We start from the raw sequence: 24,548 nt of genomic DNA on the forward strand, positions 1-24,548 counted from the left end.
CGGGGGCATTTGTTTCTTTTTGTTTGAGATAAGGTCTCACTCTGTCACCCAGACTAGAGTGCAGTGGTGCAGTCATAGCTCACTGCAGCCTCCAACTCCTGGGCTCAAGTGATCCTCCCACCAAGTAGCTGGGACTACAGGTATGCCACTATGCCTGGCTAATTTTTTTTTTTTTTTTGAGACAGAGTTTCGCTCTTTCACCCATGCTGGAGTGCAGTGGCATGATCTTGGCTCACTGCAACCTCTGCCTTCTGGTTTCAAGTGATTCTCGTGCCTCAGCCTCCTGAGTAGCTGGGATTACAGGTGCCCACCGCCACGCCACGCAAATTTTTGCATTTTTTTTTTTTTTTTGAGACGGAGTCTCGCTCTGTTGCCCAGGCTGGAGTGCAGAGGCCGGATCTCAGCTCACTGCAAGCTCCGCCCCCCGGGTCCACGCCATTCTCCTGCCTCAGCCTCCCGAGTAGCTGGGACTACAGGCGCCCACCACCTCGCCCGGCTAGATTTTTGTATTTTTTTTGTAGAGACGGGGTTTCACCGTGTTAGCCAGGATGGTCTCGATCTCCTGACCTCGTGATCCGCCCGTCTCGGCCTCCCAAAGTGCTGGGATTACAGGCTTGAGCCACCGCGCCCGGCCAATTTTTGCATTTTTAATAGAGACAAGGTTTCACCATATTGGCCAGGCTGGTCTTGAACTTCTAACCTTGTGATCTGCCCACTTTGGCCTCCCAAAGTGCTGGGATTACAGATGTGAGCCACCGCACCCGACGACATTTTTTATTTTTTGTAGAGACGGGGTCTTGTAATGTTGCCCAGGCTGGTCTCAAACTCCTGGCCTCAAGTGATCCTCCTGCCTTGGCCTCCCAAAGTACTACAGGTGTGGGATTACAGGTGTGATTACAGGTGTGAGCCACTGCACCAGACTGGGATATTTGTTTCTAACCCCTGCACCACCTCTTATTCTTTGTTACTTCACTCTTCTCTCCAAACATCTGCCCTCTGTCTGTAAATCAGGGTTAGCAGCAATATCTATTGCATTGGGTGGTTGTGAGCTCATGAGGTGATGCACGTCAGGGGCCTGCCTGGCATCATAGTAAGTGCTGAGAAAGCCAGGATAGGATCAAGCATGTATCAGAATCACCTAGATGACTTGTTTCCTGAGCCTCACTCTACAGTTTCTGATTCAGCAAGTATGGATAAGGTCCAAGAATTTGTACTTCTTTTTTTTCAGAGACAAGGTCTCGCCATGTCACCCAGCCTGGTTTCGAGCTCCTGGGCTCAAACAATCCTCCTGCCTCAGCCTCCTAAGTGTTGGAATTACCAGAGTGAGTCATCTTACCTGGCCTTCTTTTTTTTTTCACACTTATTTATTTATTTGTTTTAAGATAGGGATATCTCACTCTGTTGCCCAGGTTGGAGTGCAGTGGCAAGACAATAGCTCACTGCAACCCCAAACTCCTGGGCTCAATTGATCCTTCCACCTTAGTCTCCCAAGTAGCTGGGACTACCAGCATATACCACCATGCCTGGCTAATTTTTAAATTTTTTTTTTCTTTTTGTAGAGACAGGGTCTTGCTATGTTGCCCAGGCTAGTCTCGAACTCCTGGCCTCAAGGAATCCTCCTGCCTTAGCCTCCCAAAGTGCTGGAATTACAGGCACGAGCCACTGTACCCAGCCAAGAATTTGCCTTTCTAACAAGTTTCCAAAGTGATGTTGATGCTGCTGGTCCAGGACCACACTTTGAAAACCAATTGCTTAAATAAATTACACCATGGCTTCCTGGTCTGATATATCTGGTTTCCACCCTCCACAACATGGAGAACTCACCAGTGGGTCCTGAGTTCTTTCATGCAGGGCCATCAAAAGAACTGTGTCTGATCAGCCTCCTCTGCTCCAGCGTAGACACCTTTACATGGTTTTATGGGTTGAATTATTATTATTATTTTGACTTTCATCTCTACAGAAAATAATCTAAAAATTAGCCAGGCGTGGTGGTGGGTGCCTGTAGTCTCAGCTGCTCAGAAGGCTGAAGTGGGAGGATTGCTTGAACCTAGGAGGTCAAGGCTACAGTGAGTCATGATTATACCACTGCACTCCAGCCCAAGTGAAAGAATGAGATCCTGTCCCCCACTCCCCCCAAAAATAGTAACCGGACTCCAAAAGCATAGGCAACAAAAGCAAAAATAAGACAAATGGGTTTATACCAAATTAAAAAGCTTCTGCATGGCAAAGGAAATGACAGAGTAAAGAGACAACCCACAGATTGAGAAAAAATATTTACAAAATATACATTAGATCAGGGACTAATATCCAAAATATACAAACTCAGACCACTCAATAACAATAAAACTCTATTAGACAAAATAACTCTATTAGAAATGGGTTTTTAATTTTGAGGGGCTGAGGCAGGAGGACTGCTTGAACCCAGGAGTTTGAGACAAGTCTGGGCAATATAGTGAGACTCCACCTCTAAAAAATAATGATAATATTAATACAAAGCTTCTGGGTATGGGCTGAATAATGTCCTCCCCAAAAGTTACTGAAGTCCTAACCTGCCAGTACCCGTGAAGGTGATCTTATTTGGAAACAGGGTCTCTGCAAGTGTAATCCAATTAAGATGAAGTCATCAGCGTGAGTCCTGATCCAATGTGACTTGTGTCCTCAAGAGAGGAGACACAGAGACATGAGGGGAGAATGCCATGTGACGATGGAGGCAGAGATTGAAGTTCTGTGGCTGCTAGCCAAAGATTGCCAGCAAACCCCCAGAAGCCAAGAAGAAGCAAGGACGGATTCTCCCCTACAGGTTTCAGAAGGAGCATAGTCACGCCCATGCTTTGATTGCAGACTTCCAGCCTCCAGAACCGTGAGACAATAAATTTCTCTTATTTTAAGTCACCCAGTTTGTGGTTCTTTGTTATGACATTCCTAGGAAACGGATACCCTGGGGTATCATTTTACAGACAACACCAACACAAACCTTTTCAAAATCATTTACTTCTTCACGGGCACTATGACTCGCCTTCTACCAAATTTGAGGATGTTTCCTTTGATGAAGTCCATGGGCATGAGAAACTAAGCAGTGAACTCTCATCTGCTGCCTTTTGACCTTCCTACTTTCCCGGAGTGTATTTTATTATCCCTTATATTTTACGCTGTCCACTTGGAGAAGGAAATGTGACAGCACAAACACATGATGAGCTGGGAAAGCCTCATGCCTCTGTTTCCCATCAGTGTGTTCCATGGGAGCTGGGTAAGGGCAAGGGAAGGTATGGGAGGGTGTACTCTCACCCTTGTTCAGGAGACCGCGCCCAGGGGAAAGTGCAATCCATCATCACTACATCATTACCATCAAACTGTGCCACCTCTCTGGTCCCCATCCTAGGGGATTGGGGGTGGGGATCTGTGCTCATGTTCACCTTATTTCAGGCAGTTATTAACCTTAAGTTGCCTGTAGGGTCTGCGAGATAGAGGGGAAGGAGTCTTCATCTCCCTCACAGATGGTCACCTTGTCTTCAGCACCACCACCTCCTCCCAATTGTCCTCATGGGATAACCTCCTTCCTTGGCCTCCCATCCCCACAGGACAGCCATTCTCTTCCTGAAAGGAGGGTCTTTTCAGGAAGTGGAGGACTTTAAATTCCTCCTTGGATCTAGGTTCACAGTCCTCAGAATCCAGCCCATCCCAACTGTCTCTCAAACCTTCTCAACCACTCCCTATCCTTCTCCTGACCAAACTTACTCTAGCACCTACAGCTCGTTATGCCTTCTTGGCTTCCTAGAGATGGCACCTGCTGTTCTTTATGCTTGAAACATCCTTCCAGCTGGGCATGGTGGCTCATGCCTGTAATTTCAGCACATCGGGAGGCCAACGTAGGCAGATCGCTTGAGCCCAAGAGTTTGAGACCAGCCTGGGCCATGGCGAAACCCCATCTCTACAAAAAAAGTACCAAAATTAGCTGGGTGTGGTGGTGCATGCCTGTAGTCCCAGCTACTTGGGAGGCTGAAGTGGGAGGATTGCTGCCCGGGAGGTTGAGGCTGCAGTGAATTGAGATCACACCACTGAACTCCAGCCTGAGCAACAGCGCGAGACCCTGTCTCAAACAAAGCAAAACAAAACAAAACAAAACAAAACACTCCTCCATCTCCACACCACATGAAACATTCTTGGAGAGGGGGAGTGGGGAGGTTCTTCTGTGCACCCATGAGCACCCTGCTTCCCTCTATCTGGAGGAAGGCCACATTGTCTGGTAAGTGCTTGTTTACTATCTCTCTTCCTTCATGAGACTAAACTCTCCAAGAACAGAGCCCTGGACTTGTCTGCATCTGCAGAAGGGAGCCCCTAGCTTTGATTCAAAATAGGCTTGTAGGCCAGGCGTGGTGGCTCACGCCTGTAATCCCAGCACTTTGGGAGGCCCAGACGGGCGGATCACGAGGTCAGGAGATCGAGACCATCCTGGCTAACACTGTGAAACCCCGTCTCTGCTAAAAATACAAAAAATTAGCCGGGCGTGGTGGCGGGCGCCTGTAGTCCCAGCTACTCGGGAGGCTGAGGCAGGAGAATGGCGTGAACCCGGGAGGCGGAGCTTGCAGTGAGCCGAGATCGCGCCACTGCACTCCGGACTGGGAGAGACAGCAAGACTCCGTCTCAAAAACAAAAAAACAAAAACAAAAAAACAAAACAAAACAAAAAAACAAAATAGGCTTGTGGGCTTTTCATGAGAGGAAGAAATGGGTGAAAAATAATGATTATCATAATGAAAGTTTTTATTCATGTAAGATTTGGGGGGAGTCTGGTCTCCTGTATTCAAAATCTCATTTAAGGTCAAAAGACACTTGGGACCCATTTATCCCCACTGCACAGGTGAGCAAACTGAGGATTTGAGAGGTAAAGAGTAGATCTCACAACCAGTTAAGTGGTCAAAATACAAGTATGCCTGATTCCAAGGCCCCAGTTTCCCCCAATTACTGCACGGATAGAGGGCGAACTGGCAAGCTAGCAGGGCTGCTCTTCCGGCCGACGGGGCTCGAGAGCCCCAGACCCTCGGGTACCGGGACCGCCTACGCCCCGGCGTACTGGTGACGCGTGCGCAGTGCAGTGCGGCGCCCCCTGCAGGCGGCGCGCAGGGGGCGGTAGCGGCTGAGGGGCGCTCAGTGCGCCTGCGCGCTTGTGGAGCTGGTGGCGGCGCTCCGCTGGGGCTCCGCTGTTCTCCGCGCTGCGGGCGCAGCCATGGCGCAGCCGGGGAAGCTGCTCAAGGAGCAGAAGTACGACCGGCAGCTGAGGTGAGCCGAGGCTCACCGAGCCGAGGGTGGGCCGGCGGGCTTCCCAGCGGCCGGGCCGGGCCTAAGGGCGCGGGCGGCGTGGTCGGGCCTCCCTCAGGCCTTCTTCCAGGCTGGGCCGGGCTGTGCGGGGCGCGGGAAGCCGGCGCCCGGGGCTCCCACCCTGGGCCAGAGGTCCTCCGCGAAGGCTGGGACCCCTTCCCCCGCCACGCGGTGTGCGGTTCGGGAGGGCGCGGTCCCCAGCGCCAGCCGGGTCGCTAAGGCGGCTGCCAGCCCCGCCTCGCTGCGCCCGGGCTCCTCGTTTTCCGAATGGGGAGGCCCGGAGCGCACCCCATCCCGGCCGCGAGGGCGGCACAGAGGGTTAGGTTTTGTTCTCAGCCGGGGCTGTCCAATGGAAATAAAATGCTAGTCTCATGTGAGCCGCAAATGTAATTATAAATTTTCTAGTAACCACACTAAAGGTAAAATGAAACAGGTGAAATTGATTTTTAAATACCGTTTAACCCAATATGTCCAAAACATTACTGTTTCAACACTATCAATATAAAAAGTTATTGAGATATTTTACTTAAATTTTTATTTCAATTTTTTTCTTTTTTTGGTAGAAACGAGGTTTTCGCCACCTTGCCCAAGCTGGTCATGGGTATTTTCCTTTTTAAAACTGTCTTAGAGGACTGGCACAGTGACTCATGCCTGTAATCAGCACTTTGGGAGGCCGAGGCAGGCAGATCACCTGAGGTCAGGAGTTCGAGACCAGCCTGGGCAACATGGTGAAACCCTGTTTCTATTTAAAAATTCAAAAATTAGCTGGGCGTGGTGGTGCGCGCCTGTAATCCTAGTTACTCTGGAAGCTGAGGCTGGAGAATCGCTTGAATCCAGGAGGTGTAGGTTTCAGTGAGCCGAGATCGTGGCACTGCACTCCAGCCTGGGTGACAGAGCGAGACTCCGTCAAAAAAAGCCCCCCCAAAACTGTCTTAGAAATACTGTATTTTACACTTAACAGCACATCTCAGTTAACACTAGCCTCGCTGCTTGTGCTCAGTAGTACATGTGGCTAGCAGCTACCTTAATGGACAGTGCAGGCCTAAGTCATCAGAAGGGTCCTTGGGTACTTCCCCACCCTTGCCTTTTCTCCTTGCACTCCCCATTCCTTGTTTATTGAGCGTCTTCTATGTCTTGAGGCTGTGGAGATAAAGCTGCTTGGCTTTCCTCCTTCCTGGAGCCTCTGAGATAACAGAAGTTATATGTCCCCAAGGACTGGAGCTTCTATTTGCGCCACTAGCCTAGTGCTGTATTAGAGGCTTTGGGCACTTAATTCTGAGAGCACCCTTGAAAGCAGCCATTTCCTGTGCCTTACAGTTGGAGAAACTGAGTCTTGGAGAAGTTAGGTAACTTGCCCAGAATTCCCCATATCTTTGAGCCAGGAGGTAAACTCAGGCTCTTCTGGCTTTTTTGGAGGTACTCAGTTACATCCTGCTTCCAGGCTTTTAGGAAAAAAAACAAGGTAACAGTCCTTATAACCAACTTAGGTTTTCTTGTAAATTCTTGGAGTTCTTGTGTTTCTAATGCAGGTATAACTGTGCATGACAGAGCTGAGAAGATAGTTGAGGTTACTAAGCAGCTCTAACAAAAGAGGATTTTTGCTGAGGGCATTCCATTTAAGTCCCAAACTTTACCTTTCATTGTGAGAACTGGTTTTGAAGTGTCAAAGGGAAGCAGTTAGAAGCAAAATCCAGCAGTCAATAAGCTCCGCCTGACTTCACCATAGTTGGGCCAGCAAGATAGTAGAGAGGACTGATTCACTTGGCCTCTTCTTGAAACAGTTACTTAGAGACACACTAGGATTCTTTTTTTTTTTTTTTCCAGGGGCAAGGTCTCACTCTTTGACCCAGGCTAGAGTACAATGGCTAGAGTGCAGTGGCAGGAACACTTCACTGCAGCCTCAATTTCCTGGGCTCCAACGATCCTCCTGCCTCAGCCTCTTCAGTAGCTGGGACTACAGGCATGTGCCACCATGCTTGGCTAACTTTTTTAGAGATGGGGGTTTGCCCAGGCTGGTCTCGAACCCCTGCACTCAAGTGATCCTCCTGCCTCAGCCTCCCAAAGCGCTAGGATTACAGGCATGAGCCACAGCGCCTGGCCTCAGTATTCTTTTTGTTTTATTTTTGAGGTGGGTCTCAGTATGTTACCCAGGCTGGAGTGCAGTGGCTGTTTGCAGGTCTGATTATTGGCACACCACAGCCTTGATCTCATGGGCTGGAATGATCCTCCTGCATCAGTCTCCCAAGCAGCTGGGATTACAGGCACACACTGTCTCACCCTGCTTGAGATGCACCAGTATTTTTTTTCTTGAGACGGAGTCTCACTCTGTTGCGCAGGCTGGAGTGCAGTGGTGTGGTCTTGGCTCACTGCAATCTCTGCCTCCTGCGTTCATGTGATTCTCATGCCTCAGCCTCCCGAGTAGCTGGGATTACAGGTGTGCGCCACTGCGCCTGTCTAATTTTTGTATTTTTAGTAGGCCAGCCTGGTCTCAAACTCCTGACCTCAGGTGATCTGCCTGCCTCGGCCTCCCAAAGTGCTGAGATTACAGGTGCGAGCCACCGCGCCCGGCCAAGATGCACCAGTATTCTTAAATTTACTCTCCAATGATCCAAGCATCTGTCAACCATGTATCTCAGGTGTCTTCTACATGCCATACTTTGATGGAGAAAACAGGCGTTTACAGTCCATCTGGTTCTTCTAGACGATTCCTCCATACATTTGACAGCTGTCTGGGCCCTTACGAAGTGGAAAGATGGATGCTCAGCAAACAAAAACAAATGAAGCCAGGTGCAGTAGCTTGTGCCTGTAGTCCCAGCAACTCTAGAGGCTGAGGTGAGAGGAATGCTTGAACCCAGGAGTTCAAGACCAGTCTGGACAACATAGTAAGACCCTGTATCAAAAACAAACAAACAGAAAACACAGTTGCTTGACATACGCTCTGGAGGACATACTGGCTACATAATAAGGGGTAATCTGCTTTAGATCAGGTAACAGGGAAGGCACATTAATCATTCTATTAGAATGTACACTGGGTAATATACTTTAAAGCACTCCTGTAGAAGTTGATGTGAGGCTTTTCAGACGGTAATTCAGTTTTCTTGGTAAAGCTTTTGCAGAAGTCACAGTAATAAGCCCTGTATCGAGATCTTAAATGCATCTAACTTAAATGCATCTAACAAAATTTTTTTTTTTTTTTGAGATGGAGTCTTGCTCTGTTGCCAGGGCTGGAGTGCAGTGGCGCGATCTCGGCTCACTGCAAGCTCCACCCCCCGGGTTCACACCATTCTCCTGCCTCAGCCTCCCGAGTAGCTGGGACTACAGGTTCCTGCCACCACGTCCGGCTAATTTTTTCTATTTTTTAGTAGAGACGAGGTTTCACCATGTTAAGTCAGGATGGTCTCTCGATCTCCTGACCTTGTGATCTGCCCGCCTTGGCTCCCAAAATGCTGGGATTACAGGCGTGAGCCACTGTGCCTGGCGCATCTAACATAATTTAAGAATAAATGAAATAGGGCTGGGCATGGTGGCTCATACCCATAATCCCAGCACTTTGGGAGGCCAAGTGAGCTGAGCTCACACCACTATACTCCAGCCTGGGTGACAGAGCAAGACTCTATCTCAAAAAAAAAAGAATAAATGAAATAGAAAACAGATGAGGTTTTAAGTCCAAAGACACTTTTTAAATGTTTGTTTGTTTTGAGACACAGTGTCACTCTTGTGCCCAGGCTGATAAGGAGCTGGAAGACCAAGTTTCTGTTTCTGATTTGACCCTCTCCCTCTTTCCCCCTAACCATTCAAGGCATCAACCTGAGTTCTAGATTACTGTATAATCACTGTAGTAATATCTGTTCCTGTCTTACCTGTTTTCGGTGGTTATCACATCAGTCTATGCAAGGACAGTTTAAAGATCACCATTCAAATAAAGCTGTATTTTCATGGAAGTTTTAAAAACGTCAAATTTGTGTCTGTTTTATAGGTTGTGGGGTGATCATGGGCAAGAGGCTTTAGAATCTGCTCATGTTTGCCTAATAAATGCAACGGCCACAGGAACTGAAATTCTTAAAAACTTGGTACTACCAGGTAATGCAGTTTTGTGGTTGTGTTCTAAATATACTTCTTTAAGATTATGACCTAGAACTATATATTCCTGACTGACTCTGTTTTGGCTGTCAGGTATTGGTTCGTTTACAATTATTGATGGAAATCAGGTCAGCGGAGAAGATGCTGGAAACAAGTATGTTCTATTCTTTTCAAATATATACATGTTAAGGAAGGCAAGGCCTGAATCTTAGCTTCACCTCTTCAGTCAGGGTGACTCAACTTTCAGTGGAAATCATCCTTATGTTTGGGATTATGGTGAGGAGGAAGTGAGATAATATATGTAAAGTGCTAGTATAGCATCTGGCAAATAGGGCATTAATAAATGGTACCCATCATTACTGTCTTTATTGTTATTAATATAAAGGAGTAGTCATTATTCCTTTATTCATGGAATATGGGCACTTCCTAAGCTCTTGCATTGATTCATAGGTGTTAGCATATGATTAACAATAATACCTGTTATTTGTGATGTCTTCTAGGCTTAGTCTAGGTGTGTCTCTCTTTACACTGTGTCTACAAAAATGCTGTTTTAAAGATGGCCTGTGTATTCTTTAAAGATTATATTTAGACTTTCAGAGCATGCCTAAATTTGGATTTAAAGCTCACCTTTTCAGGGACTTGAAGTCTGGTATCTCTCATTGTATTTGTCAGTAACAACAACAGTGAGTAAATATAAGGAAAACCAGCAATTAGTTCATATTTAGTTTTGATGCCTTTTCTTTGGATGGTAGTGCCAGTTTCTGCTAGGCACAGCACAGCTTTTTTATTGATATATACAAAGAAGTCTTGTTATCTTTGCTTACTTGGTTGGTTAGAGTAGAATATGATAAAAATAAGGTTTCTCCTTATGGAGCCAGTGAGCTTATACCAAAAAGTGGCATCCTGACTCTGATCAGCAGCCTCATATCTGGGCCTTGAGACACATCAAGGGTATGTGTGGGAGGAAGTCTGAACAAGTCTGTTACAGTTACGTGCAAAAACAAATGGTTCAATACACCGAGAGTCGTCTATGGAACACTGGTTCTAGGGAATGTTAAGAGCTCTTCAATGGGCCAATGGGTTCCACGGTCAAATTAGTTTGGGAAATGGATCAAATGAAGTTAAAATTTCTTTACCATAAGATTTTAGTATCACATGTATTGTGTGTATTATGAATTTCCAAGAAGGAAATATAGTATATGGTGTTTCCCAAACTTTTTTTTTTTTGTTTTGGAGACGGAGCCTTGCTCTGTCACTCAGGCTGGAGTGCAGTGGCGCGATCTTGGCTCACTGCAAGCTCCGCCTCCTGGGTTCACACCATTCTCCTACCTCAGCCTTCTGAGTAGCTGGGACTACAGGCGCCCGCCACCACGCCCAGCTAATGTTTTCTATTTTTAATAGAGACGGGGTTTCACCGTGTTAGCCAGGATGGTCTCGATCTCCTGACTTCATGATCTGCCCGCCTCGGCCTCCCAAAGTGCTGGGATTACAGGCATGAGCTACCGCACCCGCCAGTGTTTCCCAAACGTTTTTTAGCCAAGGAACCCTTTTCTCTCAGAGGATCTTGTGAAATTCACATTCTGTGGTACACACTTTGGGAAAGAAACATTAATTTATTAGCCTATCTTTCTTTATAAGTTTCATCTGATTTTCTTCCTCCAGGAAGGCTATTATAATCTGTAATCACAATATAGTTTGTTTTATACTATGAATGAAATATACATGCTATTACAATAACAACTTTTCCTTTATAGTCAGTAAACTTTACTTTTTTTTCCTTTGTTTTGTTCACTTTAGTTTCTTCCTTCAAAGAAGCAGTATCGGCAAGGTAAACAATTTGTTAGAGAATATAGTTGCATGTGAGCATCTAACGATGCCACGATGTTTTGATTGCTTGAAAAGCTTTGACTTTAAAAATGTGTATTATTTCTCTGAAAAAAAAGTTAACTAATTTTTCTCATCTTGTAAATCTTCATATGTTTGGTAGTTTAAAAACTTAGAAGTACTGTCTGTGTTTATACGTTGTATCCTGTATTAAAGCTAAATCTTGAGTAATGTTAATATTCAGAGGATGGATTCTGGTTAACAATTTTTTTTTTTTTTTTTTTTTGAGACAGAGTCTTGCTCTGTCAGTCACCCAGGCTGGAGTGCAGTGGCGCAATCTCGGCTCACTGCAAGCTCTGCCTCCCGGATTCATGCCATTCTCCTGCCTTAGTCTCCTGAGTAGCTGGGACTACAGGCGCCCACCAACACGTCTGGCTAATTTTTTGTATTTTTAGTAGAGATGGGGTTTCACCGTGTTAGCCAGGATTGTCTCAATCTCCTGACCTCGTGATCCGCCTGCTTCAGCCTCCCAAAGTGCTGGGATTACAAGCGTGAGCCACCATGCCCGGCCTAAAAAAATCTTACCAAACCATATTAGTCAACTTAGTGAAATGACCGTTAGCTTAGTGATTAACCACTCTTGTACAGGATTATAGATGTGGGGGTTAGAGTGAGTCTGAACTTGATCCAGGATATCCCTGCCTGCTACCCAGAGTTTTTTGGTCATTTGCCTAATCAAAAAAGTAGAGTACAGATAATGTCATTTGAGAACTCTGGATGATGATGGTTTTGCTTTGTTTTAAGTAATATTCTGTTGAGTCTTAAACACTAGGGGAAGCAGAATTGGCTGGGAGCAGTGGCTCACGCCTGTAATCTCAGCACTTTGGGAGGTCAAGGCAGGAGGATTGCTTGAGGCCAGGAGTTCAAGACCAGCCTGTGCAACATGTCAAGACCCTGTCTCTACAAAATATCAAAAAAAAAAAAAAAAAAAAATTAGCTGGTCATGGTAGCACATGCCTGTAGTCCCACCTACTTGGGAGGCTGAGGCAGGAGGGTTGCTTATGCCTAGGAGTTCGAGGCTGCAGTGAGCTATGATCAGGCCACTATGCTTCAAACTGGACAACAGAACAAAAGCCTGTCTCTAAAAAGAAAAAAGAAGGGAAACAGAGTTGTCATACTTATGCATGAAATTTGGATAGTTTTACAGTATATTTGCCTGTTTTATAAATTGGGGGATTATATTGTGACCAAGTTTTTTCTAATTCAAGTTAAATGCTTTGTTTTTAAAAAGAACCGAGCTGAAGCTGCCATGGAATTCTTACAAGAATTAAATAGCGATGTCTCTGGAAGTTTTGTGGAAGAGGTATATATGTACACACATTGTTATGTCTGTGCTGAAATACAATTTTTTAAATAATTAAAAGCCCTAGAAATTTAGAATTTTGAATCTTTTCTTTTTTTTTTTGAGACGGAGTCTCACTCTGTCGCCCAGGCTGGAGTGCAGTGGCCTGATCTCAGCTCACTGCAAGCTCCGCCTCCCGGGTTTACGCCATTCTCTTACCTTAGCCTCCCGAGTAGCTGGGACTACAGGCGCCAGCCAACTCGCCAGGCTAGTTTTTTTGCATTTTTTAGTAGAGACAGGGTTTCACTGTGTTAGCCAGGATGGTCTCGATATCCTGACCTTGTGATCCGCCCGTCTCGGCCGCCCAAAGTGCTGGGATTACAGGCTTGAGCCACCGCGCCTGGCTGAATCTTTTTTTTTTTTTTTTTTTGAGACGGAATCTCGCTCTGTCGCCCAGGCTGGAGTGCAGTGGCGCGATCTCGATTTACTGCAAGCTCTGCCTCCTGGGTTCATGCCATTCTTCTGCCTCAGCCTCCCAAGTAGCTGGGACTATAGGCGCCAGCCACCACGCCTGGCTAATTTTTTGTATTTTTAGTAGATATGAGTTTCACCGGGTTAGCCAGGATGGTCTCCATCTCCTGACCTCATGATCCGCCCTTCTCGGCCTCCCAAAGTGCTGGGATTACAGGCGTGAGGCACCGCGCTCGGCCAGAATTTTGAATCTTTGTGTCTTTTATGATTAGTTGAATTGGGTTTGTTGCCTCATTTGTTGTAAAATAGCTTAACTGTCTCTGCCATGTTTAATATGATTGTAAATTTTTTTTTTCTTTGCTGCCCTATTTAGAGTCCAGAAAACCTTCTAGACAACGATCCTTCATTTTTCTGTAGGTTTACTGTTGTGGTTGCAACTCAGCTTCCTGAAAGGTAAATTTTTTTTGTTAATATGTTTTTATTTTAATCTTATTAGATTTGCATTGTTTTATTTTCTTTGCACAGTCTATGATGATACGGTTTTTAAAATTCTTAAATTCTACAGAAACTTTAAATGTGAAACTTTTTAATTTTTTTTTGAGATAGAGTCTCACTCTGTCATCCAGGCTGGAGTACAGTGGCATGATCTTGGCTCACTGCAAGCTCCGCCTCCCGAGTTCACACCATTCTCCTGCCTCAGCCTCCTGAGTAGCTGGGACTACAGGCGCCTGCCACCACTCCTGTCTACTTTTTTGTATTTTTATTAGAGACAGGGTTTCATTGTGTTAGCCAGGATGTTCTCGATCTCCTGACCTCATGATCTGCCCGCCTCGGCCTCCTAAAGTGCTGGGATTATAGGCGTGAGCCACTGTGCCCAGCCATAAATTTGAAACTCTTGACCAGGCATGGTGGCTCACACCTGTAATCCCAACACTTTGGGAGGCTGAGGAGGGTGGATTGCTTGAGCTCAGGAATTTGAGACTAGCCTGGGCAACATGGCAAAACCCCATCTCAACAAAAAATACAAAAATTAGCTGGGAGTGGTGGTGCATGTCTGTGGTCCCAGCTACTCTGGAGGCTGAGATGGGAGGATTGCTGGAGCCCGGGGAGTCGAGGCTGCAGTAAGCCATGATCATGCCACTCTACTCAGCCTAGGTGACAAAGTGAGACCTGGTCTCAAAAAAAGTAAATTTAATTGGGAGGCCAAGGCGGGCAGATCATGAGGTCAAGAGATCGAGACCATCCTGGCCAACATAGTGAAACCCCATCTCTACTAAAAATACAAAAATTAGCTGGGCGTGGTGGCGCACGCCTGTAGTCCCAGCTACTTGGGAAGCTGAGGCAGGAGAATCACTTGAATCAGGGAGGCGGAGCTTGCAGTGAGCCAAGATCATGCCACTGCACTCCAGTCCTGGTGAGAGAGTGAGACTCTGTCTCAAAAATAAATAAATAAATAAATAAAATAAATTAAAAAAAATTCTTAGAAATCTTCCAACATTGAAAAGATGGGAAGATAAAAATACTGAAACTTTTTTTATTATTATTATTCTTTAGACAGAGTCTTTTTTTTTTTTTTTTTTTTTTTTTTTTTGAGGCAGAGTCTCGCTCTGTCGCCCAGGCTGGAGTGCAGTGGCGCGATCTCAGCTCACTGCAAGCTCCGCCTCCCGGGTTCCCGCCATTCTCCTGCCTCAGCCTCCCGAGTAGCTGGGACTACAGGCGCCCGCCACCGCGCCCGGCTAATTTTTTGTATTCTTGCTCGGTTGCTCAGGCTGGAGTGCAGTGGCACAATCTTAGCTCAATCTTAGCACAATTCTTGTGCCTCAGTCTCCCAAATAGCTGGGATTATAGGCAAGTGCTACCATGCCCAGCTAATTTTTGTATTTTTAGTAGAGACGAGGTTTCACCATGTTGGCCAGGCTGATCTCAAACTCCTGGCCTCAAGTGATCTGCCCGCCTCAGCCTCCCAAAGTCCTGGGATTACAGGCGTGGAGCCACCAAGCCCAGTCTTAGATGTGAAACTTTTGGAATATATTTAGAGCAGTTAAACAGAACTTTTTTTTGTTTTTTGTTTTTTTTGTTGTTGTTGTTGTTGTTTTAGTGATTAAAAACTAGTTAGAATTGATTATTGAAGGCTGGGTGCAGTGACTCATGCCTGTAATTCCAGCAGTTTGGGAGGCTGAGACAGGTTCGGATCACTTGAGCGCAGGAGTTTAAGACCAGCCTGGGCAACACGGCAAAACCTTGTGTCTACAAAAAATACAAAATTTAGCCAGATGGTGTGCATGCTGTGGTCCCAGCTACTCAGAAGGCTGGGATGGGATAATCACTTGAGCTCGGGAGGTCAAGGCTGCAGTGAGCCATGATCATGCCACTGCACTCCAGCCTGGGCAACAGAGTGAGACCCTATCTTAAAAAAAAAAAAAAGAGAGAGAGAATTGGTTATTGGAATTGTTGGGGGTGTATTTGTGGGTTTTATATTTTTTCTGTGTCATGGAAATGTTTAGAATTATCTTTCTTTGGCCGGGCGCGGTGGCTCAAGCCTGTAATCCCAGCACTTTGGGAGGCTGAGGCGGGTGGATCACGAGGTCAGGAGATCGAGACCATCCTGGCTAACATGGTGAAACCCCGTCTCTACTAAAAATACAAAAAACTAGCCGGGCGTGGTGGCGGGTGCCTGTAGTCCCAGCTACTCGGAGGCTGAGGCAGGAGAATGGCCTGAACCTGGGAGGCGGAGCTTGCAGTGAGCTGAGATCGCGCCACTGCACTCCAGCCTGGGTGACACAGCGCGAGACTCCGTCTCAAAAAAAAAAAAAAAAAAAAAAAAAAAAAAGAATTATCTTTCTTTAATGTTTCTCCTTAATATGACAGACTAAGGTTTCACATCCCTCTTGTCCAAAAGATGTACTTTCTTTCATTGAGACTGCAACCTATGGAAATGCTTGCTTTTCAGTGTATTCTTGACTTGCTTATGTAAACGCAGTTATGTACCTTTGCATTTATTATTTAGTAAGAAAGTTGCTTTATTTTAAGACATTTTCATGTTTTGCATGTTTCCATGTTTGGCATATTTCCATTTGCTTATGTTCATATTTTGCTTTTTTTTTTTTTTTTTTTTTTTTAAACAGCACTTTACTACGCTTAGCAGATGTCCTCTGGAATTCCCAGATTCCTCTTTTGATCTGTAGGACATATGGACTAGTTGGTTATATGAGGATCATTATAAAAGAACATCCAGGTAAAATTGTTGAGCATATGGGCTTACTATTGGTTGCTTTAGCTATAATTTTAGAAACTTGACAATTTAGAAAGTCAGTTTTAAATTACGAAGTAAATTTGTAGCAGCACATCTCTAGTTGCAGATTCAAAGTGGCAATCAGATTCAATAGGCTGCAATCTACTCTTTATGTAGCATTATGGAAGGATACAAAGCAGGACATATAACAGGTACAGCTTCTTCATCTTATTAGGAGATCCAGCAACTATGCAAGTACCCAGCTTCTTTTGCCCCCAACCCACATCAGGCATGTATGGTTGTGGAGAGCTAAGGAATGTGGGTCACTCTGACCCATGAAGTTACACCACCTTTCCCCTCTCCCGTCTTTTTTTTTTAAAAGACAGAGTTTCGCTCTTGTTGCCCAGACTGGAGTACAATGGCACAATCTTGGCTTACTGCAACCTCCACCTCCCGGGTTCAACTGATTCTCCTGCCTCAGCCTCCCAACTGGGATTACAGGCGCCTGCCACCATGCCCAGCTAATTTTTTGCATTTTTAGTAGAGACAGGGTTTCACCATGTTGGCCAGGCTGATCGCGAACTCCTGACCTCAGGTGATCCACCCGCCTTGGCCTCCCAAAGTACTGTTATTACAGGTGTGAGCCACTGCACCATGCCCCTCCAATCTTTTATTTCATCCTCATGCAGGCTTTAGGTTCTCTCAATTCAGGTGCAATTTCACACGACAAAGACATTTATATAACTACTGTTCCCAAGGAAACTGTTGTAGGAGACCAAAGTCGTTTATAGGCAGACCTCCATCAGCTGAGGGTTGATATAAGCCCTTTACTTATAAAACTTTAATCATCATAAAATTTTCATCCAGTATTCATACAATGCTCTTTATTTACTCAAGAAAGCATTTTTACTATGAGCCAAGCACTCTGCTAATGTGATGATAGCCATTGGTATTGGTAGTGTCACTGAGGAGTAATATCTGTGTGGGCAGTTAGGGAGTGCTTGTCAGGATAAGCTCTGGCTGCTGGTGGTAAGCCATTTAAGAGTTGAAAGTGGTGTCAACTGATGGGAGGGGACAAAAGAGTGGAAAGTGGGAGAGTGACCGGGTAAACATTTTATTTTAAATGGGTCACTCTGAAGTTGAGTAGAAAGTAAATGGATTTAAAGGGGCAAAGATTGGAGGCAGGGATTGCTGTTAGAAATTTCCAGTGGCCTAAGTAAGAGACAGTGTGTTCTTTTTTCCAGTTTAGGGAAGAGAAGAAGAGGGGGTGGATAATAATGAAGGTTTGGCATTGCTAGTTGTATGCCTGCCTTTATAAGAATTATTTCATTTACTCTTTCCAAAACCTTTATAAGGTACAGATTGAGCATCATTAATCCAAAAATCCAAAATCAGAAATGCTCCAAAATGCAAAACTTTTTGAGCACTGATATGATATTCAAAGAAAACACTCATTGGAACATTTCTTCAGATTTTTGGGTTAGAGAGCTCATCTAATATGTATTTGCAAATATACCAAAATCTCAGCAAAATCCAAAACACTTATGGTCCCAAGCATTTTGGATAAGAGAGATATACAGCCTATAGAACTTTAATATCTGCTTTTTATAGATGATGCTGAGGCAATGAGAGATTAAATTTTTTGCCTAAGGTCACATAGTTAGCAAGTGACAAAACTGGGCCTACCTCTAAGCACTCACTGAAATTATACACTCTCCTGTACTCTCTCATGTGGACAGCAGTGTACAGAGTGAGATTAGGAAGTGGGGAGTTACTGATATTGGGGCCAAGGAAGCAAGAAGTGAAGGATGACCATCAGGTTTCTGGGGAAGAGTCTAGGTAGATGGTGATGCTGTCTATTAAAGACCACAAGAGGAGGGAGGATAGGTTGTTAGTTGCTATCTGTACATAGGTTTTGTCAATTTTGAGCTTTTCCAGTTAGAACAAATTCTGTTCTAAAGGAATCTTGTTTTACTTTTACTAAAACTTTATAGTTGACTTAAGATTTGTGCATTTTACTATGTGTAAATCATACCTTAATAAAACAGTGAAAAAACCTGTGGGCCCTGTACCCATTTAAAAATTAAAGATTTTGTAAGTTTCTATAATTCAGTGTATTGTCATCAGTATTGCCAAAGAATTAAGTTTATCTTTTGAGCTGGGCACGGTGGCTCACACCTGTAATCCAAGAACTTTGGAAGGCCGAGACAGGAGGAGCCCTTGAATCCAGGAGTTTGAGACTAGCCTGGGTGACATAGTGAGACCCCATCTCTACAAAAAAATTAAAAAATTAGTTGGGCACAGTGACACGAGACTGTAGTCCCACCTTCTCAGGAGGCTGAGGCGGGAGGATCCTTCAGCCCAGGAGTTTCAGCAGTGAGCTATGGTTGTGCCACTGCACTTTAGCCTGGGTAATACAGCAAGATCCTATCTCTCTCTTTTTTTTTTTAAGTATTAAATTTATCCTTTTGAATTCTTTGTTTCACAGTAATAGAATCTCATCCAGATAATGCATTAGAGGATCTACGACTAGATAAGCCATTTCCTGAACTGAGAGAACATTTTCAGTCCTATGATTTGGATCATATGGAAAAAAAGGTTGGTAGTGTGTGTGACCTTACATTTACAGATAGACCTAAAACATTTTTTTTTTAACCTAAGGTTTTTGAATTACACCAAAGTGGGAAAATCCTATAAACCTCCATATTCCTGTCATCCAGATTACCCAATAACAATATTTTACCTTGTTTTCAACATATTAATTTTTCTCCAAAATTAAAAAACTTTTTTATTGAAGAAAAGTATGTATACTGAACATCTGTGTAATCACTACCCAGGTCAAGAAATTAGACATTAACCTATTCCAGGTGGGGAGATGGGGATGGTTAATGGGTACCAAAAAAATAATTGGAAAGAATGAATAAGACTTACTCCTTGAAAGCACAACAAGGTGACTATGGTTAATAATGACAACTTAGTTATAGGTTTTAAAATAATTAAGAGTTTAATTGGATTATTTGTAACATAAAGGATAAACGCTTGAGGGGATAAATGCTATACAGATACCCCTCTCCATGATGTGCTTCACATTGCATACCTGTATCAAAGCATGTACCCCATAAATATATATACCTAAGTACCCACAAAAATTGAAAATAAAAAATTTTCAAACAGAAAACAGAAACAAAAAAATTCCAAGAAGTCCTCTTTATGGCCTTTTTCTAAACAAATAGAAATAATGACATAAAAATATAATTTAAAGAATATATGTATTTTTGCCTACTTCCATATTAATTAACATGCAGTTGTTTATTTGGTTCATCAGAAAACAGAAAAGATCCTCCTTTCTTTAGGATTGGTGTCTGAAATTGAGATTTGAGCTGTGTTTTTGGGTGGCAGTCTCTGAGACTGTTTTGCTGGTATAAGGGGGACAATCATAGTATATACGTGACATACTAGGTATCTACCTCTAGAAGAATTTGTAAAGCAGTTTTTATTAACTCAGTTCATTTTCCTCTATTCATTACTCTGCATATATTAGGAGATCATAAATATTGTTGAATTTGTTGAAAACGAGATGGTACAGTGAAGAATTAATAATACCAATATTTTCTTTTATTTGTCTCTCATTTTTAGGACCACAGCCATACTCCATGGATTGTGATCATAGCTAAATATTTAGCACAGTGGTATAGTGAAGTATGTCCTTTTAAAAAAAAATTTCATATGCAACTGTATTTTCAGTTTCTTATAAAGGATTTCCTTGATGGGGAATGGGAGATTAATTTTTTTCCTTATGGGCTTGTATGGTAGGGCAAATGGATGCTTTTAAATTTAAATCCAGCAGTTCATCTTTTGATCCTGATAATTTTAATTAACAAAATGAAATTTGATGAATGTCGTTATGAAACTGGCAGGGGGAATGAATGTAGATAAATGGTCACAGTGTCTGTTTTCTATCAAGTGAGCCTCTGATTTCACAGAGAAATATATTTGTTGATGAAATCTTAGGTAGAGAATGGGGGACACTGTAGACTTTCAATTTCTGTATTTTGAGTTTTTAATAACTAGATTTTTAAAATTTTTAACCAATTTAGACAAATGGACGAATACCTAAAACATATAAAGAAAAAGAAGACTTCAGAGATTTGATTAGACAAGGTAATATTATGGGATATGATTAAATACTATATAAAGCTTGAAAAGCAAATTGCTAGAGGCAAGTGCTTATTGGATTTCTGTTGACACCTTTGTCAGATGATATCATCATGAGCTTTTATTTCACTTTCCCTCTGGAGAAGTTAAGAAGCCACGCCTTGTATAGTTTTAAGGACTAATGATAAGCCATATTTCTTCTTAAGATTCAATATGCTGCAGAATCTGACAAGGTTATTTTTATAATGGGGGAACAGAAGAGTGAAAAGAAAAGGGCTGTTGTTTGCTAACAATTTCCCATTAAAATAGGAATTCTAAAGAATGAAAATGGGGCTCCAGAAGATGAAGAGAATTTTGAAGAAGCCATTAAAAATGTGAACACAGCACTAAATACAACTCAGGTAATGAAAGAGTTGCTGAGGGATTCACATGAACAAGGTGTTTTCTAGAGTCCTTCACTATTAAATGGTTGATTACAATGATTTAAGTTCATATTTTCTAAATGTATAGTTAGAAATAAATAGAGGGCCGGGCATGGTGGTTCATCCTAGCACTTTGGGAGGCTGAGGTGGGCGGACCACCTGAGATCAGGAGTTTGAGACGAGCCTGGCCAACATAGCGAAACCGCGTCTCTACTAAAAATACAAAAATTAGCCGGGCATGGTGGAACATACCTGTAACCCCAGCTACTCGGGAGGCTGAGGCAGGAGAATCACTTGAACCCAGGAGGCAGACGTTACAGTGAGCCAAGATTACACCACTGCACTCCAGCCTGGGCAACAGAGTAAGACTCCGCCTCAGGTGCCTTTGGTTTTGTTATGGCTTAGTTGTTGAAGTATGACCATTGAAGTTTTTGGGGAGCTTTGGAATAATACCTGGTAGTTTAAGTTAGAATTTTCTTGCAACTTAAAACAGCAAATATGCTGCCTTTCAAGTTAGGAGGCAAGTAAGATATTATTACCAACTTTTTGGAGACAACAAGGCAGCATTGCTTAGTGATTAAAAGTGTGTGCTGGCTGGGGCCAGGCGCGGTGGCTCACACCTGTAATCCCAACACGTTTGGGAGGCCGAGGAGGGCAGATCACATGAGGTCAGGAGTCCAAGACCAGCCTGGCCAACATGGGAGGCTGAGGCGGGCGGACCACCTGAGATCAGGGGTTTGAGACGAGCCTGGCCAACATAGCGAAACTGCGTCTCTACTAAAAATACAAAAAATTAGCTGGGCATGGTGGTGGGCACCTGTAATCCCAGCTACTTGAGAGACAGAGGTTGCAGTGAGCTGAGATCTTGCCAGTGTACTCCAGCCTGGGCAACAAGAGTGAGACTCTGTCTCAAAAAAAAAAAAAAAAAAAAAGTGGTTGCCGGCCAGGTGTGGTGGCTCACACCTGTAATCCCGACACTTTGGGAGGCCAGGGCAGAAAAATTGCTTGAGCCCAGTTCAAGACCAGCCTGAACAACATAGGGAGATACGGTCTATACAAAAAATTTAAAAATTAGATGGGTGTGGTGGCATGCACCTATAGTCTCAGCTACTCTGAACCCTAAGATGGTGGGAGGATCGCTTGAGCCCTGGAGGTTGAGGCTGCAGTGAGCCATGATTGTGCCACTGCATTGCAGCCTAGGCAATGATATGAGACCCTGTGTCCATAAAAGTATGTGCTTTGTGAATCACTTTTTTGGGGTGATGAAAATTTTCTGTTTTAATTGGGGTTATGGTTAAAAATATGTATATATAGTTATCAAAATGCATTGAATTGGACATTTAAAATCTCTGTATTTCACTGAATATAAAACCACAGTTGAAAAGAAAAGGTTCAATAGTTGGGGGACAGTAAGTTAAATAAACAGATAAAAATGCACCAGGTGCTATGAACAAAATTACAGCAGAACAAAGGGGCAGAGAGCATGTTGGGGACAAGGGAATCTGGGGTTGAGAGACAATTTTAGATAGGGAGCCAGGGAGACTTTTCAAGAGACGTTTAAGCAGAAGCCTGAGTGAAGTGACATGCAGAGGTCTGGGGGAAGAGCTTTTCAGTTGGAGGAAGCACATGTGCAAAGAAGTGGGAGGAAGCTTGACTTTTGTTCAAGCATCAGTAAGCAAGTCAGTGTGATTGGAGTGAAGTGAAAAAGGGGGGAAGGTGGTAGGAAGGATTTGAGTTTGGAGAGGCAGAAAGGACCAGATCATAAAGGTCTTGCAGGCTATTTAAGCATTTCGATCAGGGAAGTGGAGTGAGCTGCTTTATATTCTAAAAGACCATTCTGGCTTTGGTGAGGAGAACAGAATTGAGGGGACTGGGAATGGAAGCAGAGAGACCAGTTAGGAGGTACCACTGAGACATTTCATTTTTCCATGCAACAGTAGAATTAAAGCCTATGATTTGTATACTTTTTTTTTTTTTTGAGACAGGGTCTCACATTGTTGCCCAGGGTAGAGTGCAGTGATGCAATGACTGCTCACTGCAGCCTTGACCTCCTGGGTTCAAGTGATCCTCCCACCTCAGCCTCCCAAGTAGCTGGGACCACAAGCATGTGCCACCATGCCTAGCTAATTTACTTTTACATTTTGTATAGGCAGGGTCTCCCTGTTTTGTTTAGGTTGATCTCGAACTCCTGGGCTCATGTGACCCTCCCACCTTGGCCTCCTAAATGCTGGGATTATAGGTGCGAGCCATCGTGCTTGGCTTTATACTCTTGATTAATGTATGAAGATCTTGCTAGCAATGAAATTACTTTATAGTTTTAGTTTTTTTCAGAGTGGTTGTCTCAGTGGTCACTAATTAGGGTGCAAGGGTTTCCAATTTTTGACAAGATGGAAAATCATGGAATACTACAAGTCTATAATCTGTTTTGTCTTCAGATTTAACTATATAAAATCATTTACTGGGGCCCCTTCTTTACCCCATTTATGGTATAAGAGAATAGGTATTAAATGCTAGCAACAGTGGGCAGGAGAGGTCTTTCTTCCATTCTTTCTTTCCCCATCAAATCTTCATATGGTACTGATTCTAAATAAAATTATAAACAAATCAGAAGTTTGTATTTGATTACAATTTGAGAATTCAAAGAATATGTCTGAAGAAATAGCACTGAAAATAAAGATGGGCAAATTCTTAATACTGTGTAAGTAAATGTTTCATGTTCCTTTGTTAGATCCCAAGCAGTATTGAAGATATATTTAATGATGATCGCTGCGTAAATATCACCAAACAGGTAACAACAACAAAAGTAAAAACATTGCTGTCTAAACCTTTGGGTCAAAGTAAAACGCCGCTTAATGTTAATTTTTTCTTATTCTTTTAGACTCCATCATTTTGGATTTTAGCTCGTGCCTTAAAGGAATTTGTGGCCAAAGAGGGTCAAGGAAATTTACCTGTTCGAGGCACAATCCCTGATATGATTGCAGATTCAGGCAAATATATAAAACTGCAAAACGTGTATGTCACTGTTTTCAAACTATGTAGTATACAAAGTCTGATTATATTAGAGATAAACGTTTTATCATCCTATCAGAAATCAAATGAAAGTTTATTATAACCTCATTGCTTATAAATAAACTAGGCCAGCTGCAGTGGCTCATGCCTGTAATCCCAACACTTTGGGAGGCCAAGGTGGGAGAATTGCTTGAGTCCAGGAGTTTGAGACCATCCTGGGCAACAGTGAGACTTCCGTCTCTACAAATTGAAAAATTAGGTGGGCATGGTAGCATGTGCCTTTAATCTCAACTACTCGGGAGGCTGAGGCAGAAGGATCTCTTGAGCTCAGGAGTTTGAGACTGCAGTGAGCCATGATCATGCCACTTCACTTCAGCCTGGGTGACAGAGCAAGACCCTGTTTCAAATAAATAAATAAGTAAAAATAAGCTAAAGAACTTAGGCCAGGCTGGGCGCAGTGGCTCATGCCTGTAATCCCAGCACTTTGGGAGGCTGAGGTGGGCGGATCACAAGGTCAGGAGATTAAGACTATCCTGTCTAACATGGGAAAACCCGTCTCTACTAAAAATCCAAAAAAATTAGCTGGGAGTGGTGGCGGGCGCCTGTAGTCCCAGCTACTTGGGAGGCTGAGGCAGGAGAATAGCGTGAACCTGAGAGGTGGAGCTTGCGGTGAGCCGAGATCATGTCACTGCACTCCA

The 24,548-nt window shown here is 43.7% G+C and overlaps 1 protein-coding gene across 2 annotated transcripts in view; it reads left to right on the plus strand.

The window, feature by feature from the left end:
- The first annotated feature begins 5,126 nt into the window (after nt 1–5,126).
- The window catches only part of NAE1 (NEDD8 activating enzyme E1 subunit 1), a 29,606-nt gene continuing 10,184 nt past the window's right edge, over nt 5,127–24,548 (plus strand). The window contains exons 1-13 of one of the 2 annotated variants that reach the window (XM_003916997.4): nt 5,127–5,276; nt 9,292–9,395; nt 9,489–9,549; nt 11,193–11,223; nt 12,511–12,582; nt 13,406–13,485; nt 16,158–16,267; nt 18,753–18,862; nt 19,901–19,963; nt 20,362–20,425; nt 20,729–20,820; nt 23,570–23,629; nt 23,720–23,853. In XM_003916997.4, the coding sequence (XP_003917046.1) occupies nt 5,224–5,276; nt 9,292–9,395; nt 9,489–9,549; nt 11,193–11,223; nt 12,511–12,582; nt 13,406–13,485; nt 16,158–16,267; nt 18,753–18,862; nt 19,901–19,963; nt 20,362–20,425; nt 20,729–20,820; nt 23,570–23,629; nt 23,720–23,853 (1,034 nt within the window). In that variant the 5' untranslated portion in view covers nt 5,127–5,223. The remainder of the gene's footprint in view (nt 5,277–9,291; nt 9,396–9,488; nt 9,550–11,192; nt 11,224–12,510; nt 12,583–13,405; nt 13,486–16,157; nt 16,268–18,752; nt 18,863–19,900; nt 19,964–20,361; nt 20,426–20,728; nt 20,821–23,569; nt 23,630–23,719; nt 23,854–24,548) is intronic. The other variant, XM_009196600.3, reaches the window with a different exon arrangement.

The sequence above is a fragment of the Papio anubis genome, chromosome 18, assembly GCF_008728515.1.
Source record: "Papio anubis isolate 15944 chromosome 18, Panubis1.0, whole genome shotgun sequence".
NCBI classification, from domain to species: domain Eukaryota; kingdom Metazoa; phylum Chordata; class Mammalia; order Primates; family Cercopithecidae; genus Papio; species Papio anubis.